General features: G+C 32.4%; 1 protein-coding gene across 1 annotated transcript; it reads left to right on the top strand.

Moving 5' to 3' along the window:
* The first annotated feature begins 2,657 nt into the window (after positions 1–2,657).
* LOC111212259 (basic leucine zipper 25-like) lies at positions 2,658–4,734 on the top strand. The gene is made up of 6 exons (XM_022713719.2): positions 2,658–3,196; positions 3,265–3,346; positions 3,465–3,669; positions 3,933–4,008; positions 4,118–4,243; positions 4,332–4,734. The coding sequence occupies exons 1-6, from the start codon at positions 2,765–2,767 to the stop codon at positions 4,563–4,565; spliced, it is 1,155 nt and encodes a 384-aa protein (XP_022569440.1). The 5' UTR covers positions 2,658–2,764; the 3' UTR covers positions 4,566–4,734.
* The last annotated feature ends 12,517 nt before the right edge of the window (positions 4,735–17,251 follow it).

Raw genomic sequence — 17,251 nt, 5'->3', positions numbered from 1 at the left:
TATTTTCTCTTATCTTATTCATTTCTAAACTGGTTTGTGAGAGGAAGATTCGAAGAAGACAAGTGAACCGCTTAATTTTTTCAGCCATAAAGAAAAATCTCATGACTATCAGGTAAAAACTAATCATTTTCTTTTAAATAAATATATTTTATTTTGTTTGGTTGATTGCTTTGAACGAGTCTATATAAGATTCAACTTTTTCCTTTGGGGTTCTAGTTGTTTTGGCTTGACACGAGTGTTAATGTCTCTGAAAATTCCAAATATGTTTGTGATTTAGTAGTCTTGATTCTAGGTATTAAGCCAAAAAAAAAAAATTCATTTTGCTGTTATGGTTGTCATGAAGGCTGAAAGATAAATTAGGAGTTCACCATTTCAGACAATTAAGAATTACCTCTTACACAAATTTATCCAGACGGCAAAAAGATGAAGTAGGTAAAATGTCTTAAAGTATTTATTATTAATTGATACATAATTTACTACCGGATAAATATTTTGATAAAAGTTTTTTCAGTTTATACATTTGTTTCACATATGGCTTGTTTGATGATAAATTAGGTGATACATGGTTTGACTTGATACATTTTTCTCGATAAATGATTTGTTACATCATAAATGATTTGATACATAGTTTGTGACTTAGAGCATCTCCAAAAAAGAACTCTATTTTGAAGTTTCCAAAACTCTATGTTTGAAATTTAAAGGTATTCTTCTTCAAAAGCAAAATTTCAAACTCAATTTTAAAACTATTTGTATTTTATAATATGGTCCTTATATTTGTCATAACTAATTTGAATTTACAAAATTTTTGTAAATAATTAGCACATACATAAACATATTACAACAATATTAACTAATAAAATATAAAATTAAAATATAAAATTTTAAACAAAATAACTTAATTAATATTAAACTTCAAGCAAAATACCATATTATTCCATAAAGTGATTTTCGTAATGCATATATGCTATACTAGTGCATTTCGAAGTAAAGATACAAATTCTTGAAATCAGGTGATATTAATATTTGTAAATACATTAGATTAGAACAAGAAAGTAAAAGAAAAACATAAAATATTGCTAAAAGACTAACTTTTATTGATGATATTAATACTCGTGAATATATTCAATATGAACAAGAAATTTTTTACGAAAAGACATCATCAACAACAACCATCTTCAGTTATACAAAAAAAAAACTGGACAATATTTAGAAATTTTGACTGTTCCGGATCAAACTTACCTCACTATTAGTGTTGTTGTAATATTTAAATTTGTGTAATATTTATGTCTTCATGTAATTTTTTAAAAGTTTTTTTGTATACTTTTGTTATCTAAATCTAGTTTTAAATATTTTAAATCTTATTTTAAAGTTTTATTTAATTTTATGTGTTAATTTAAATTTTATAATCAAAACTTAAAATATTTTTGAGATGTAATTTTTATAAGGATTAAACAATAAACAAGAAAATATTTATGAATCATAAATGTGATGTGTAATTGTAGGGACCAAAATGCAAATAAAAAAATGAAACTTCAAATTTAAAGTTTTGAGTAGTGAAACTTCAAATATAGAGTTTCACTCCTCAAAACATCAAATTTGAAGTTTTGAAGTTCCTTTTTGGAAAGCAAAAAACTTCATATTTGAAGTTATAGAGTGTCTTTTGGAGATGCTCTTAATATGTTAACTGATAAATAGTTTATTATCCGCTAAATGATTTGTTACATGATAAATGATTTGATATATATTTTGTGAATTAATATGTTAATTGATAAATAGTTTATTGTCCGCTAAATGATTTTTTATATGGTACATGTGTTGTTAGTTGATAGAGAGTTTGGTATTAAATAATAGATAAATTGTTGTATGATATTATAAAAGACATGTCGTTAATTGATACATTGTTTATAAAACTCATTAATGATTTCATGTATGATAAATGATTTGATACATGGTTTGTGAGTTAATATGTTAATTGATAAATAGTTTGTTATCCGCTAAATAAATTGATAAATGGATTGTTAGCTAATAGAGACTTTGATATCAAAGTGCTGATAAATTATTGTATGATGTTACAAAAAAAAAATTGTTGTTGATTGATACATTGTTTGTAAAACTCATTAGTATTTTGATAAAATGTTATAAAAGATTTGTCTTTAAATGATAGATGGTTTGTAAAATAAAAGTTTCTGAGAATTATTTACTTAAAAATATTTTTTTACTGTCCATTTTTTTGTCTCAAAAACTAGAGTAAACGAATAGAGTAAAAGTGATACAGTTGATAACTTAGACACACTTTTTTGCTCTCTGAAGTGACATAATACGTACATGGAAGTTTCATCATGATACGAAGGTAAAATCGTCTCATGACGTAATAGGTATGGCTCAACCTATTAACGACACACCAAGCCATACCTATTACGTCACACCTAGTGTAGATTACTGGACTTCATTTATGTATATTTAGCTAATTGTCTCTTTTTAATTTATAAAAAAAAAAAAAGAGAGAAAGCAGCCGTATCATTTTGTTAAAAGTAGGAAGCAGCCGGAATGATTGTTCACATGAAGCATCCTGATTTGAGGATTTTATAAAGAAGAATAAAAAAGGTTAAAAGCGTCCAATTAAACGCAGTAACGCGTAAGCGTCATCTAATCTATACGTCTCCACGTAAGACAACACCATTAGAGAGAGAAAAAGACAAAAAAAAACAAAATCAAAAGAAAGAGAGAGAGAGAGAGAAATCTGAAGAAGGCGATTGGGTAAGCGATGCACATCGTCTTCTCTGTCGATGATTTGACCGACTCCTTCTGGCCCCCTCCCCCTCCGGAACCCTCTCCGGGATCAGTACCGTCGCAGACCATGCCGGACGGGATGACTCGAAGCCAATCGGAGTGGGCGTTCCAGAGACTCCTCCGGGAGATGTCCGGCTCCGACGAAAGCCCTACCACGATCAACGTAAGGTCGCCTCCGCCGGTTCAGTCCGAGCAGTCTCTTTCCACCGTCGACGAAACCGCAGATGTCGTCGAAATACAGAAGCCGCCGCCGCCGCCGCCGCGGAATCCAGCGGATGATCAAGGGAATCGAGATCGTGCGCGGTCTGCTTCTGATCCGTTGGATTCAGATTGTGTCGATCCGAATCAGTACCATGCGATTCTCAAGAGCAAGCTCGAGATCGCGTGCGCTGCCGTTGCGCGTCGTGTACGGCTTTTAGATCCGTCTCTTGGTTTGTGTTTGTTGATCGATTTGATTTTGATTTTTATACGCAGGTGGGAGCTGTGAAGCCGGAAGATTCGAGTGCCTCAGGTGTGAATCAAAAGCCATCTCCTCCGGTGGGATCTCCAGCTCAAGGTTATATCATTATTGTTTAGATGAGTGATCCTTGTGGAATATCTAATTAAGTTCCTTTGATTATGGTTTATAGTCTTTGGGTGAAATGTTTTTTGTTTTTTGTTTTTTGCTATTCTAGGCTCTGTTGTTGTGGCACAAACCTCACCCGGTGCTTCATCTGTTAGATCTGTTCCTTCAACAAGCGTTAAAAGGAAACCAGATGTTGTTCCAGCAAGGCAGACTACGAGTATTTCATCACGAGATGATTCTGATGATGATGATCTTGATGGAGACATGGAAACAGCTGATAATGGAGATCCTACTGACGTTAAGCGTGCTAGGAGGTACAATTCTTGAGAACTTTTGTATCTTTGTCTGATAATCACTCCATATATAGAGAGATACGTCCAACTTGGAAGTCTTATGGGGAAATGTTTGTAGCAGGGAGTTTTTACTTTCCTTAAAGGGAAAGTAAAAACTGAAATCTAGAATAGGAATGTTTCAGTTAGTTTTATGTTGTTTTTTGAAAGTGGAAAGATGGTCGTTAAGTCTAAAGCCGAAGTCCAATTTATAAATTCTTTGTAATATTTCGAAATTGGTTGGTTAGGATGCTCTCAAACCGAGAATCCGCTAGGCGCTCCAGGAGAAGAAAGCAAGAACAAATGAATGAATTTGATACACAGGTTCTTGTCTTACAATTGTTTGCTCATATGCATCTACGTTTCTCGATACCTTTTCTTCCTATTCAGCAGCGTTCCATTGATTTATAGGAAATGTTTTCATGTTTTGTAGGTAAACCAATTAAGAGCTGAGCATTCGACTTTACTTGGTCGTCTTGGTGACATGAATCAGAAGTATGATGCAGCTGCTGTCGACAACAGAATTCTAAGAGCTGATATCGAAACCCTAAGAACAAAGGTACACATTGTTGCAAACTCACCCAGGAATATGATTCTCTATCTAATGTTTTAGCTAAGTTTTATTGCATTGGTACAATCTTGTGCAGGTTAAGATGGCAGAAGAAACAGTGAAAAGAGTGACAGGAGTGAACCCTTTGCAGTGGGCAAGACCAAACATGGGCATGCCAGTGAACAACACACCGAGAATCCCAAGTACTACTGGTGCCGGTTCAGCACCAAATCAGAGAGTAGAGGTGAACCGTGAAGGCTTGCAGAATCAGTTTGCTACTAATCCGAAGAACATGTATGAAACCATGCCCCATTGGAATCACAAGCATTAACCCCAAGATTGAGTCATCGACTTTGTGATTTTTGAAATAACTCTTATCTTGCTCTTCTTTTCTTATTTACTGTGCGACTTCAGGATGGTGTTATATGTAAGGGTGATGATGATGTACCCATTTATGTTTGGAAATATTTGGATGGATGTTAACTTTAAGTCTTTAACGACCTGCTTGGTAGTCAGAAGCGGTAAGGTGTCTAACGCAACCAACATTGAAATTGTCAACACAAAAACATAGTTGTACACATTTACATCAGCCTGGCAGTGGCATAGTTCAACGGATTACCTAACCAGGACAAATGTGACATCATATAGAGAGCGAGAAAGTGAATGGATGCACCAAATGAGAAAATATGGGAAACTTTGGTAAGACTTGGTCTTCTAAATTATATCAATATTCCTAAACATTAAGCATATTCGTATGCAAATATACATCATAAACGATCAACAATGCTAATAAGTAAAAATATCTCAGTTACACCGAGTATAGTAACATCACTTTACCATCCTTCTATTGAGATTTAGCACCAGACTGGAGAGCTGCTTGTATTTCCAACCTTTCAAGACAAAAAAAGAAGAAAAATTCACATTTTTAATTAAACGAGTAAGAGAAGAAAAGAAAGGTAAGAAAATAAAGAAGCCTTGTTACCTGGCTGGTTGCACATTTGTAGTAAATGGTGTCCGGAGAGTTGTAAGTTCTACAGTTGTTGAACATCCGTCTCGCATCAGCCACAAACATATCAAGCGTCACGTAGTACTCTTCTGATTCTACTCTCTTTGCAATTGTCTTCAGATCTGTGTTCACATACACCATGTTGGTTCAAACATCTCTTTACAGAACAAACATTATAGGCCTGTCTCCTACTTTGCAAATTTGTTCATCCTAGATAAAGAAGGTATTCTCTTGACTAGGTTGCATTTATTCCTAAATTATTAACTTTATTTTTAGGGTATTAATGCTTCGAGGGATAGTAGAAGGATAACAAAACGAATTTACGTAGCATGATAATTTAGTGTACTCTTCTTACCTATGGGGGATCTTTAATGATGTCATAATAATCAGCGACATCGAGGGCATCAACTGGCTCTTTGAAAGGCCACGCATTAGCATGATCTTGCATTGTCTGTTGAAGTTACTCCAGCTTGTCAAGCAAAATGGCATAGTGATTGCAGTAACATACTATTATGTAATGTGATGTAATGACGAAGTACTGAGGTGAAGAAAACTTATCATTAAAAGCACGCGTATAGGTGCATTCAACTGCTTTTGCTTTGTCGCATTATCAACAAAACCATTGAATAATTTGTAACGAGTGTGCCCCCACTGATCCGGGGTCCAACCTGCGTCCCCTGTAATAGTATTCCATGACTTATGTATTAGCAATTATTGAAATATAACTACACAGCATGAGGAAATGAACTACAGATTGAAACCTTAATTTAGGAAATGGTTAAACTATATTAACCCTGAGAGTGAGAAGCAAATTCAAGGGAGATAAATGTGTTTTTCTTAAAGCCAACTTAAGTTTAACATTTTAAGCCCAAATTCATAGCTAACCAATGCAGGAATCTTAGCACATGCATATTAAATTGATCAGATACTAGCACAAGTTAATGGAGAAAATTCTATTTATGAGTAACAAACTGCAATAGCAGGCATGAAATATAATTATGACTTTAAGCCAGGTATATTCTCAGCTCTGATCCTTTTAGGACTTCCAGCTTCTTTCTGCAGAAATTAGCACATTAAACGTTTATTATAGTACTTAAAAACGGGGTGTTTTTGCTGCGACTTGTGTAATAATCACAAAGACACGCAACCATTGATATTTACCTTCTGAAATTCAAGTACGTGATATACTTCCTGACAATTCGATAACTCATTTATCCGTATATCAATTGCCTGTCATTACAAAAGTTAACGGGGATCAGAATCTGAGGATCTTTAGGGTCAAATCACCAAAGCCCTTTATAATTTAATAAGATAGTGATGAATAACTACTCTTTAGTGGTGTTTTTACGTTGTGTATGGTGTTTTAAAGTGGTGTGTAGTGTCAGCTTGACTCTTGAGCTCATAGGGAAAATAAAAATCATCATTGACTAAGATAGCATAACTGAATCTAGCCCTCAGGTTTGTTTTGCCTCTGTTCTTTAGTCTTACCAAAATTATCCACAACGTCAGAGCTAAATAGTGAACATATAGAAAGTGAAACAACAGCTTCATAAACCGTAGAACTAGAAGGCTCAAGAAAATATTTCAACAGAGTTAAAAGTATATTCAGTGGCTTACTTTTCTTTGCTGGCGTATCATGCATGACAACTCTGTATATGGAAGCTTTTGATCAATTTTGCATTCCATAAGGAGACCGCCATCATAGTCTTTAATGAACCTAGGAAAATACAAAGCTTTTTATTTGCATAATCAGCTACTAGATAAAATGCTTTTGTTCTAAGATTTGTGAGCTTAACAGGGACCACAAATGCTCGAATGATTCAATCATATAAAGCACAGAAGTTGAGCATGGTAATGAGCAGTTTGAATTTAAGAGAGACATCGTTTACATACCCATTCCGTACATCTTTCTCCAAGTAAAGCTCTTTCGTAAAACCCTACACAAGAAAATAGACATAACAGATAAACTTAGTGAAAAATTATAAGTAAAGACAAAATCACAGAACTTCAATACCCAAAAAGTGGACTTGTAGCAAAGTGCGGAAACATAATTTTTCAGAGATGCATACATTTAACATTCTGGAACCATAAACCCAAAATCATCATGAAAAGGATTATTCAAACAAAAATACAGTATACAACGATTGCGTAGAGGTTCTTGCGTTTCATTCAAGGACTCATCATTTTACAAAAACTACCTCACCTTTATGTTGCTGGTCTTAAATTTTTAGAAACATAGTAACAGCAAATCAACCACTGACAACCACATTAATCATATTGTTATTTTTTAACAAGTGCAACAAGGATATATATATGGCATCCCCTCCCATAGACCAGGTTCAACTCAGTTAACTTATTCCCTTATAGCTACGATAACATATAGAATACGTTGAATGCAATAAACTGGTTCATTCCCCGACCAAGATATGTACTAGTACTACCAGTTGGTTGACGTCTATTTCCAGATTAAGCATAGAGCCAACTATTGCAGAGAATATGAATTACACCAACCAGCTTGATAAAATAACCAACAGCATTGTTGTGCATGAGTAAGAAAGTGCGTCAATCCATCAACATCACGTGCATGTTGTTTCAGGTGGTTCATCAATCTGGTACCGTAACCTTTTACTTGTTCATCTGCAGTGATTACAAAAATGCTATTTCCCCAAACCTTTGACTGAACAAAGGATAACAGTTTAGTTAATAAGCTTGTAAAGACTGTAATCACACTCACTATGAATTGGACATGTACAGAAAGGTGTTATTGGAAAAGCAAACTCTGCTTGATGATGTATAAGATACTAAGCAAAATACTACTTGCTTCAGTCTTAAAGTAAGCGTCTTATTATATATATCGTTTGAAGAAAATCATATCACTGTGGTAAAAATAGTTGTGCGAAGTTGACCTTGTAGGACCTTATTTTACTTACCATATATCAACTGATATTTATAACAATATAGAGTATATAAATTTAGTCAACATCAGGTTTAATCCTTTACTTTTGACAAGATTAAAACAATATCTAAACATGATGTCTTGAGATATTTCAAATAGTTAGATAGGTTTGTTTGCATAATAAAAAACAATTTTTCACTAACACAAATGATTAGTGATATATTATTATGTCTCGAATTCGGATTCGATGCGAGGTAAATTTATTTTAATTAGAAATTAGAATTAGTTGCGGGGGTGTTTATTTTCATTTATACATATATAGACATTTTGTTTTTATTTCAAGAATGATATATATTCTAATATAAACCATATTTCTGAATGTTTATATGAGTTTTTCAAACACAATTATATTATATTTTGGATTTGTGTTTAATTATTAAACTCATTAATATATGTAGAGTTTGGTACAATAGAAAATTATTGTCATGTCAAATTTTTTTTAGTTGAGATATTATAGGTTGCCTTAAAAATGATTGCAATATCTTACAAATATTTGGTGAAAAACACCGGCGAACTATACCAAAATTTTGTATCAGTAAAAGAAATATACCTATAAGATATAATCAATATATTGACGATATATATGGATAGTTGAGCACAATTTGGGGAATAAGTTAATTTGAAGATATTGTTAACTATTTGGCAATATTTTCGTTGATATTAATTGATTAGTTAACCAAAAATGGTTATAAATACCGAAATTTGTGTATAATAATTAGTTGTTATTAAAAAAAATGTGAGCCAATTTATGTTTAAGGTTGGAATAATATATCCACATTCTTAATGGAATAATTCGGATTTTATTTTGGATACTGTAGTAAAGGTGTATAATGATGTAACATTATGTTCAAAGAAAATAATATTGACAAAATAACAAAAAAGATTAATAGATGACACGATCATCTATACTATTAAAAGAGAAGTCATGACTTCTTTCATGTGTGATATTTTAAATGGACCATTCCTATAAAGTTGCTTAAATTATTTTTTGTATTTTCATAACAATATCTTAACAAGATATTTAGTTATCTTTTTATTCCATCAAAATATTATTAATAATGGATAATTTCAAAAATATATTTATTCCGTCAATATATAATTATAGTTGCATATAACCATTTATAATCTACTTAATAATAATAAAATTTAATTATTCTAGAGTTAATACCTGCATATGATCTAAGTAATAATAATAACAATTAACATTTATAATGCAAATAAAATAATGTTAGAATTTCACCATGAAAAGAACAAAATCAAATCAAATATTAAATCCTAACACTATTGTATTTTCATAATAAGTGTTATTATTATTAAAAATGTTATACATTATACATGTATCAATATTTATATAGATGTTGTGTTAACAAACACTAGATCTTGATCTGCGCAACCGTGCGGGTTTTTGTTTTCATTTATTTTTATATAAACATTTATTTTTAATTCTAAATTGGTATATATATTATAATATATATATATATATATATATATATATATATATATATATATATATATATATGTCAATCAACTTTTAAAACATAATAAGTTTACGATATATTTGTTTCATTGAATAGATTGTTTCAAACTTTCACATGTATTTGTATCTTCTTCTATATATATATATTTGGATTATTATATCATTATTAAAATCGTAACTATATATATATATATATATAAAGATTAGTAAAATATTATTTTATTGTCATATCCAAATATATTGTAACATTTCACAAATTTAGAAAGTTTTTAAAAAATTAAACTTTTTGCTTCATAGATTTATATTATCGAGTAAATAATTAAACATTTAGTTTTTATTTAATTCTTAAAATAAACTATATAGTTTAAAAATTTGTTTTCATTAGTTTAAGGTAGTAAATATTTCATTGTTAGATAATATGATTTTTGTTATTTAAAAAAATATTTATACTTTTAAAAGTTAACATCGACAAATATTTAAATAATTAACATATGGAGGTATAGTAGTACAACATTAAATTATATCTATTTAAATTATACTATCTATAAATCTAGTGGATCATCCATTGTTTAAATCTAATTATTGATAGCCCAATAAAAATTTCTGGTAGGCCTAAAATATAAATGATAAGATTAATGTAATATGACTTTATAGGAATATGTCTATTAGGTCTATTTTTTAAAAATCATAAATAAATCAATGTTGTGACTTATGTTTTAATATATAATATGTATTGATAAATATATAATATTTTTAATATATATATATTTTAGTGATGATTTTTTCATGCGTTATTTTTTCATTTGGACCATTTTTAAAATTTTATCAAATTTTACATGGATTAATTATAATATTTATATTTTTAATTGAATAAAAATAAATATTTTTTAAGAAAGTTCTAAAAATCTTTTTAAAATATTTTCGGAATCAATTTAAATTTTATATCCAAAAGTAATTAATTTTAATTTTATTTATCATAAACTATAATAAGAAATTAAAATTTATTTTAGTTTTGATTTATATATGAAAATGTAAAATTATATAAAGTATTATAATTATATATTCACTGATAATAACAATCTAAACTGATTACTTTTCTAAAATAAAATTTACAAAGATTTTGTTAGAAATATTCATTTCTATTTCAAATTAAAAGAAGATATTTTATCCAACTTAGTGCATTTTGAAAATATGATATTTACTACAAACATATTTTGAAGTACAATTTATTATAGTTTTTTTCAAAAGAAATTCTTTACAGTATCTCAAAAAATATATTTTCTACTATATAGATCCAATTTAATTTGCTTTCATATAAATTTAAAATAAAAAGTATGTAAAGTAATATTGTTACATAATAAAGTTTCTAAAATAATTGTTGTTACAAAAATACAAAATTTATACTAATAATATATAAGCCAAGTAAATATAGTTATTATTGAATTACATAATATATAATACTAAATTACATTAAGTTATTGATAAATTTTGTTATATAAACTAAAACATTTTAGTATATAAATAAAAAAAACTCGCACGGTTGTGCGGATCAAGATCTAGTGATAATTAAAAAAAATACCGTATCAGCAACTTTTCAAGTCGTGTTTGAGTGTTTGTTCATGGCCGCCACAGCACTGATACAATACTATATATTAATTATATGTTTAGAATAGTTTCAGTGATCCACTTAAAATATCTATGGAAAAACTTTGAGGTGTCTTGATGTTGTAAACCTGAAGAAGAAACACGAGTTGAAATCATATAGCGTTTGATAAAAATGTTTTATTATAGTAGTCTTTCTTTTTTTTGACGTCAAGCTCCATGTATTATTAATTCAAAGTAAAAAAAGTTAGCCTGTGAAGCTAGCTAATTCAGAATTACAGAGTTTACATGGAGAAATAGAGAATTTTGGGAACGAGCTTCTATGGTAAGGAGACCGGCCCTAGACATTAGTCGATTTATGCGATGTAGAACTTATGTAGACATTACAGAGTTTTATTATAGTAGTCACGATTTATATTATATAGAAAGGTTTTATATACACAATAAAACCTTTCTATATAATATAAATCGTGACAACTATAATAAAAACTCTGCACAAATCGACTAATGTATTGTCTATGATATTAAAAACATAATAAAACCTTTTTTTTTTTTGTGTTCAAAAAAGAAGAAAGGTTTTATTGTGTTTTTAATATCATAGACAATACATTAGTCGACTTGTGCAATGTAGAACTTATGTGATGTTAATGTGAAATTAAATGGTACTAAATTTTATGACTTTCTAGTAGATAATCAAAAGTGAAATATTGCATATGAATTAGATTGTGATTTCTATTTTAATAGTATAGATGAGTCAAATGATGATGTTTAACTTAAAATAAACTGACTCATCTATAAACCGACCACCTCAACATGTTATCAACACAATGTAAGTTCCATACATATTAAAGCGTTTGATGTTAAATATAGACTAATTTCAAATTTGTATCAAGTTTGGATATGTCCGAGCACAGTCAAAAAAACCTTAGAAATCCATAAAATGATAACACTTTTAGTTGAAGAACTAATCGGCTGCTTTTCTATGGTAACAAGTGTAAATGAGGGCTGAAGGCCCTAAAATCCAGCTCTACAGTGACCAAAAAAAAAAAAAAATATCTCATTGTGATTTTCTCTTCTCTACCAACGCCTAATACGTTGGTTAGTTTTTTCGTGTTTGGGTGGGTTTATATAGAAAAGCTTTCCTCTAAAATCCAGCTCTACAGTGACCAAAAAAAAAAAAAAAATCCAGCTCTACACTTTTCTTTTCCCTGTTTAATTTGTTCTCCATCTAACAAATTAATGTATGCATGTCTACACGATGCTACTATGAGACGTGCACGAACTTTAAGAGAACGTCAACAAGCCACTTTCCATTCTTAAATCATATGTTCAAGAAGAATTTTGTATATCATGGATGCATCATTTTGTTCATTGAGCTAGTATGTTTATTTTATACCTTTTACAACTCATTTATTTTGTATTTATACCTTTCTTTTTTGAGTTATTCAACGCACTTAATTAAGAATTATCATTGGTTTTGTATGATTGATGATAAGTAACCCGCTTGCATCCCAAGTCTGTATCTAATTCGATACACATGTGTTTGACCATCTTCTAATAGCTTACGTCGTATGAAAGTTCAGAGTGTTATAAAGCCGATCAGTTTTAATTTCGGATTAAGAAGACTTCAAATTACATAAATAATGTTAGTTAACCCGTCTTGTTCGCGGTTATAAAAAGCTAATTCCATGAGATCATGTCTTAATGGATACTATTCTCAGCAGTCAGCATAAACATCTTTGGTTGGTATTCAAACGGTACGAGGGATTTCGGTGGACCTAGAACAATGAACTAAATCATGCATCCATGTTGTACAAAGCTCTTCGTGGACTTGTCATTAAAAAAATGGAAAGCGGCTAGTTGACGCTCTCCAAACGTTCATGCACGTCTCATACTCGCAACGTGTAGACATGCTTCCACGATTTAGTTGGATGGAGTCCAAATTAAACAAATTGCAGAGCTGGATTTAGAGAAACACTTTGCTATATATGTAAGCTCAGGGATCTGGAGCTTGACATGCTGGTGCATTGACACAGAAAGAGTGTTGATTGACATGGTTCTTTGGAGTATGGCTCGGACAGATTCAAAGAATATTGAAGTTTGGCGTGTTGCTGTTGTGTTACACATGGACGATAATGTGTAACACATCGACGTGGACAAAAGGAACTAAGACGTGATGACGTGGAGAGTTCCCATTGGCTGATCTTGTTTGGACGTGATTCACAAACTAGAAGATCCTCAGATCACAAATTGGAAGATTTGGTGATGCTGATTTTTAGGAAAATAGATATTGCACAATTGGAAAGAATTGGTGGCAATATATAGGAAAGCTTAGACTTAGGATTAGGTTAAGCTTTCAACGATATATTCTCACAGAAACACAAACAGGGGTTTTGGGGTTTCAGAAAGTGAGTGATTTGTAAACGTGATCAACAGGGGTTGGTTCACGCAAAGGGTAGATTAAGAATTGGTCCGTGACAAGCCGCGTGTGGCGTTGTGTAATTCGGATTAGACAAGTCTTTGTAAAAGATTGTTTAAGTGATTCTTAATAAAGAGACAGTTGGTCTTGAATCCTTTGTGTTCTTATTGGTTTCACCTGCTGTAGACTCTTCATTTGGTATCAGAGCGGGTCACCTCGTTGGATTCCGTATTCACATACAGGTTGAGGTCCTGCGGAAGAAGTCTTGAAACCATGAAAGAATTCAACACCCTACCGAGTCTCTACATGCTGGATGAAGGGAGTTTTGTCCATTGGAAAGCACGTATGAGACATATCATTCGTGCTTTAAATGAAGACGCTTGGACTGCTGTTGAAATAGGCTGGTCGGCACCTACTATGCTCATGGAAGATAAAACATATGCTCCCAAACCGAAGGAGAGATGGACAGAATCTGAGAAAGCCGCATCAAATTTCAACTCTAAAGCACTTACTATGATATTCTCAGCTGTTGAACTCGACCAATTCAAGATTATTCAGAGCTGTGAATCAGCAAAGGAGGCATGGAATGTGCTGGTTAATCACTTTGAAGGTGACACAAGTGTAAGAAGAACAAGGATTGATCATTTAGCTTCAAGGTTTGAGAACCTGCGAATGGAAGATGACAAGTCCATTGCTGGCTTTGTGTCTAAGTTAAGTTCAATTGCTAATGAAGCTACTGTCCTTGGTAAGAAGTATAAAGAAAAGAGGGAGAAGAATTTACAGTGTCAAGAGTATGAAGGCTTTGATAATCTTCGTAACAAATGCCTCTTAGCAAAACGGAAAGAGCTCAAGTGTATTGGATGCAAGGGTTTTGGACACACAAAGAGTGATTGTCCTAATAATCTGAAGAAAGACAAGTCTTTGTTATGCTTTAGTGACACTGAATCAGAAAGTGAGAGTGATGAAGAAGATTTGTTAAACAACTTTGTTGCTCTCGCTGGTCAAGATACAATGGTTGATCATCATTCTAGCACAGATTCAAATTCAAATTCAGATTCAGAGAGAGAAGGAGAAGATGTGACTGCTGATCTCAAGTCTGAATATACAACATTGTTCAAGAAATTTGCAGAGCTCAGTCATGAAAACCTGCAACTCATCAAAGATACAGCCATTTTGAAAGAACAAGTTAACATTCTGGAGCTAGAAAAACCTGCTACAAAAGCTGAGACAACATCGAAGATAGCAGATAATGATGGTAGAGACGAGCTTCAGTCTCTCAAGATAGTGATTGCAGAGCAAAATCAAGTTCAACAAGAGTCTGAAATAAAGTTTCATCAAATGAAACAGCTGCTGAATCAAGAACTTGAGAAGAGTCAGCTTCTGGAAAGACAAATTACTGAGAACTACAAGAAAGTAAGAATGTTGAACACTGGATCAGCAAGTCTAGATCATATCTTGTCAATGGGGCAGTCTCCAAAAATTAATTGGGGTTTGGGTTATAAAGGATCAACTTCACAAGATTATGACAAGGCTGAAGGGATGAGGTTCATAAAAGCTGGAGTAAAATCTGATGACGCACCAAAAGCTGCAGGACAAAAAGTTGACAAACCAAAAGCTGAAGAAAAATCAGGATCAGTGACAGAGTCTAAAGAGAATCAAAACACAGCTTGTAGGAATAGAGGCTTGTTAAGAGGAAAGCAAGGTCATCATGGAACCAGTTCTCAGGCAGTTGAAAAGAATGAAGTTACCAAGGTTGTAAAGCGCTCAATCCCAGTTGTTTCAGCTGAACTAAAGGATGAATCTCAAGCAAACACTCTGACTCCAAAGATACAAGACAAAAAAGTTATTTCTAAGCGAAGGAATGGCTGTCACTTTTGTGGTAAGATCGGACATAGTGTTGCTTACTGTTATGCTCGCAGAAATCAAGTTGAAAGAGCATGGAGGCTGAATTTGTGCTTCATAGAGCCCAAGAAGTATGGATGTGTGTGGATTGCTAAAAGAGATCTTTATCCTAAATTCAGAAGACAGACGCGTCATGGGTTACACCTTGAAACAGATGTGTCACACAAGCCTGTTGCAGAACCTGTTGAAGAAGTTATATGTAACTTTGCTCGCATTGAGGTCAAAAAACCAGAGATCATAAATCAAGCTAGTCAGAAGCTAAATCTCAGACATGGTTTGTCACACCTGGGTAGAGAGAAACATACTGCAGATTGTGTGTGCAATTTGTCTCCAAGTCACTTTGAAAAGGAAGAAAGGATGAAAAGGGAAAAGGGAACTTCAGGTCGTGGTGATCAAGGAGTCACGGTTTATGGAGGTTGTGACAAGAAGAAAACTGGTACAAAACTGATTGGGCATATGAATCAGATGAGATCAATCATCCCTAAAGCCATCGTTGCTAAAACAGAGAATCTGTCTCAGAAAGATGTAACACACAGAGACGAAAGTGTTACACACGAGAGTATAAGTGGGAGCTTGATACACCTCACTACCAGACGATCATATCTCGGTCTTACCACTGACATATGCACTCAATGGCAAGCTACTTCAAGAGTATCACACAAACTGGTTATCAATAACCATGTGAAAGGTATCCTTAAGCTCAAGTTAAATTATTCTTTTGACACTAACATGATGATGGCAGGAACTTGTGATGTCAATTGGATGTGTTACTGGGATGAGAACAACTTGAAGATGTGCCACCAGGCGTCACGTTGTCTTGCTGAAATGGAATACACAACCTTGAGAAAGTTGTGGACTCATATATTGGTAAAGAGATCAACACACGTTGAGTATGGTAGTCTTTTTGACCCTTTTGATGTTCACTGCAATAACTTGAATGACATCTGCATAATCGAGAATCTTGTTCAATTGTCATTGACTAAGCAAGTAGAAATTAGACTTCATCCTGTTAGAGAATTGATCGAGGAAAAACTTGTTGTCATTGAACATGTTGCATCTGAGAATAAACTAGTTGACACAGTTACCAAACTACCTGAATTCAATGGCTTTTTGTGTATGCGAAAAGTTTTTGAAATTTCTGATCTCTAACCTGTTTTGTCTTTGAGAGAAGGTCATGTGCATAGCTGAAATCACATATTGAGTCACACCAACTAAAACCTCTTGTCAGCAAGTTTTGTCCATATTAATAACAGAAACTACAATGACTGGGTCTGATCATAGCAGTTCACTGGAGAAAGGCACTCATCTCGGAACAGGATGCAACACATTTTGGTTCTGGTGTTGATCACTGTCTGGATTGAACGAAGTAACACGGGAGAGGATGAGTGTAACACATGCTGAGGTTTAAGAAAAAAAAAAAAAGGAAAAGTTAAAAGTGTGTCCTGCAAAGAACAGAAAGTCTTACACACTGTAAAAAGAAAATGTTAATAAGGCCCAACGTGATAGACACTCGATTTAAATCAGGATGCAACACATTTTGTATTTGACATCGATCACTGTCTTGATTGGGCAGAGGTGATTCACGTACTTTAATCCTCTGAAAAGAACATGAACAAAACACTGCCGAAGAGGAAGAGGTAGGAACACAAGATACC

This window comes from Brassica napus, chromosome A9 (assembly GCF_020379485.1).
Source record: "Brassica napus cultivar Da-Ae chromosome A9, Da-Ae, whole genome shotgun sequence".
Lineage (NCBI taxonomy): Eukaryota > Viridiplantae > Streptophyta > Magnoliopsida > Brassicales > Brassicaceae > Brassica > Brassica napus.
This window is presented reverse-complemented; position numbering and strand designations above follow the sequence as displayed.

What these genes read in the sequence shown, in the direction of transcription:
- LOC111212259 (XM_022713719.2), top strand. Translation starts at nt 2,765, where the DNA reads ATGCACATCGTCTTCTCTGTCGATGATTTGACCGACTCCTTCTGGCCC. An exon ending in GCGCTGCCGTTGCGCGTCGT is followed by an intron (nt 3,197 to 3,264) that starts GTACGGCTTTTA and finishes TTTTATACGCAG; the next exon opens with GTGGGAGCTGTGAAGCCGGA. An exon ending in TGAATGAATTTGATACACAG is followed by an intron (nt 4,009 to 4,117) that starts GTTCTTGTCTTA and finishes CATGTTTTGTAG; the next exon opens with GTAAACCAATTAAGAGCTGA.